At 28.0% G+C, this 3,279-nt stretch overlaps 1 protein-coding gene across 26 annotated transcripts in view; it reads right to left on the bottom strand.

Annotated features, from left to right (window-relative positions):
* The window catches only part of LOC108692693 (calcium-activated potassium channel slowpoke), a 104,345-nt gene that overhangs the window by 21,232 nt on the left and 79,834 nt on the right, over positions 1-3,279 (bottom strand). For all 26 annotated transcript variants that reach the window (XM_018201107.1, XM_018201276.1, XM_018201085.1 and 23 more), the window contains exons 12-13: positions 620-775; positions 101-177 (exon numbers count right to left, since the gene is read on the bottom strand). In XM_018201107.1, the coding sequence (XP_018056596.1) occupies positions 101-177; positions 620-775 (233 nt within the window). The remainder of the gene's footprint in view (positions 1-100; positions 178-619; positions 776-3,279) is intronic.

The raw sequence follows: 3,279 nt of genomic DNA, 5'->3' as shown, positions 1-3,279 counted from the left end.
ATATATATAATCGAGAGAGAAGACCGGATGTCATTTAGCAGAAAATTTGGCAAAAATTGAGAAAGGCTGTTTAAAGGATCACTGGGCCAGAAAGACTTACAATTTTTGCACTTGCACTTCTTGATTAGAGTCTCGTCTTTAATATCCTCGTGGCATGCTTTGCAATAGAACCACGCCCTGAAAATAAAAACACAAGAGAGACATACGATTATTATTTGCACGAATTAAAAAAGGAAATCTTTCAGATTTTTATTGGAAAAAAATAAAACGATAAAATAGAGAAAATTAATTGCAAAAGCTGATTGTATAGTTCAGTTTAAAATATTGTAAAATAAAGCAATATACATATTATATTATTAAACACGTTCTTGTAATTTGTTGTAACAAATTATAAAATGCTTGTTCTAAGCTATATTAAACGTTGTATATTGAAAATAAACGCTTATAGTTTTAAGTTTTTTTTAGTTTTTTTCTTTAGTCTTCAGTCGAACCTCTTTAGCTTGCCTTAAATATAGTCTTATTTCTTTCTCGACAATTAATAGAATTAAGCAGAATGTACTAAATAAGCTTCCGCTTTAAATCTTTTTAGCGATATTTCAAAATATTCGAGAGTTCTTACCGCTTTACTTCGTCAGCAGATTGAGCAATGAAGAATCCCTGAGTATTTGCAGCGATCTTGGCACCACGTGGGTTAATCGAGATTTTACTGTCGGAGCCTCCTTCGCCCTTTATCTCAATAGCCAGCAGCAAGAGCTTCAGTTTTGTGAAGCACAACCTACGACGAAGTTATGCGTAATATTCGAAGTCTCACATTGAACATCAAGTTAACAGAAAATTTAAATATTTTGCTTTATTTTTATACCATACATTTATGAGCAACATTATATGTAAAAACATAGCCATGATAAGCGACTACAAAGCTGTTGTCGTTGATAATGAGTTGTTTTTAAATAATAATGTGCATTAATGTCTAAATTCGTTCTTTATAATATAAAAATGTTTACAGCAGTAAAGTCAATATATAATAACTATAAAGTATCTTAAACAAAATAGAACATCAGAAATAGTTGAGAACAACTCAATATCATCCATGTTAGGCAAACAATGAAACTTGAATATGTAAAAGAAACTCCTGTTGCTCATATGAAATCATTTTCATTTTAGTTTTATTATAAAGCATAAGAGAGATTATATAAAATTATACAATTTTGTAATATAACTACTATAATAATCCTTTAATATAGCTACTTAAATTACTTATATATGAATATTTGCATACGAATACAAGCTTCATTCTTTGCACAAGATTTATTTGCAAATGTAGCATAAAGTATTTCCAGACTTCCGTATTTATATATATTTAAAATGCATAATAGGACAAAGTAAAACATTTATTTAAGATTTTCTACTTTTCTTATCTAAAAGATGCAGTTTAAAAAAATAATTTGTAAAAGTAAAACTTCATTTAATGTTATTTTATTATTTAACGTATCTCTAATTGTTTAATAATTTAATAATAAATAAATATTTTATAATTTTTCATACTTTATGCCTTTCATTTAGCGAATAATACGTGTTAGTAAAATATGTGTATATACAGCGTAACGGGATACTGATTGTGCAAAGGCAAATCTTATTATTCAGATTATCAAAGCATTTAAATTTGTAGTGCTTGTTTATTTAAAAAAAATTAAGCCTTGTTTATACTTGCATGTATCATCCGTTATATCACTTCGGCGCTAATTGAATGTTAAACAATCATGTTATGCAATCGATGCAACATGTATCGATGAATCAATCCAGGCAATCATGCAGGAAAGTCTTACGTAAACGATTATTACTTATTTAATAATACGAGCCGAAACATGCCAAGATAGGTTGAGAGTCTCTATCGCCCTTTATAGATTATCTATTACGTTCTAAGTTCCTAATCTATTTCAAAGTTCTAGAAGATACTCGGGAAGTCCCATCCATGTAAGGATCAAACGGATTAACTAATGTCGGAAAGCATTATATGTATATAATATAATTGGATACGATATATGGTGTATAAAAAGATAATAATGATAATAAATATTCATAGATAATAAATATTCATGATGTACTCAATGTGAAGATCACTTCTTACAGGAATAGATCTCTCACACACGCAAACCAAATAGATAACGATCCAAGTGCGCATAAACCAAACAGAAAACTCGGAAGAATTATAGCTTTCTGTTTCGCGATGCAATTCACTGATGACTGCAATTCACTCTGTAGAATATACCAGGGAACTACTACTCATTTCCTTTCAATATCATCTTCTTTAAGAGATTGTGATAGCAGTGAAAGTACTAATATCTAACTCTGCAGAGTGTTTTAAATTTCATTTGCTTTTATTTACGAGATAATTGATCTTGAACTAATATTCAATTGCCTGTTATTTGTTATCACAATTTCTAACATAATAGCTTTAAATATTTCTTTAATTAATCAAATTGTCGAATCAAAGTTTGTTGATTTAAGATGTATTCGAAATTACACAGAAGAAACAAAAAAACTTAATTTGTAAAATTGTTTAAATTTTCGAAGTCTTGTATCTCAAAACTATCGCTACCGTGATATTTTTGCAGATGAAAGTGTACTGGCAGTCTGCCAGTATTGAATGTGTTATCCTAAAATATAAAAATGAAAAATCACAGAAATCAGTGATGCAATCTTAGGCAAATATATACGGTGCAATTCAGACGGCTGAGAAAGGGTATCAAACGATGATTTTTTTTTTTCATTGACGATTGATTTTCTTAGTCATTTATTAAGACTATTTATTGAACGATATTTATTACGGCGGCGTATATTATAGTATTTATTTAATTTAATTAAATTAAAATTCATTTAATTAATACAGGACAATATATTATATATTTTTACTGTGCAATATATATTTCTTGTTAAGCGTCATTTTATAATATTTATTTTCATCACAAAAACTCGTAGCTACAAAAAAAAAAGACGTATTTGTTTTCATAAATACGTATAGTTCTTGGTTGAATTTATTTTTATATATAGTGATTTGCAACGAAAACAAAATGTGAAAGGATATAAAAGTTATGACGTATTTCTGATAACTTTTCCATGTTACTTTGATTTTTATAATTAATGCATGTATTTAATCATAATTTTCATTTTTGTTGAATAAAATCTGAACGTGTATGCTTACACGAAAATATAAACTACTTTTGAAACAAAGTTACACATTATATTCCATATACCTTGCATGCTTCATATATATATATA

This window comes from Atta colombica, unplaced genomic scaffold, assembly GCF_001594045.1.
Source record: "Atta colombica isolate Treedump-2 unplaced genomic scaffold, Acol1.0 scaffold107, whole genome shotgun sequence".
NCBI classification, from domain to species: domain Eukaryota; kingdom Metazoa; phylum Arthropoda; class Insecta; order Hymenoptera; family Formicidae; genus Atta; species Atta colombica.
The sequence above is the reverse complement of the archived record's forward strand: the minus strand, read 5'-3'. Positions and strand labels throughout refer to the sequence as shown.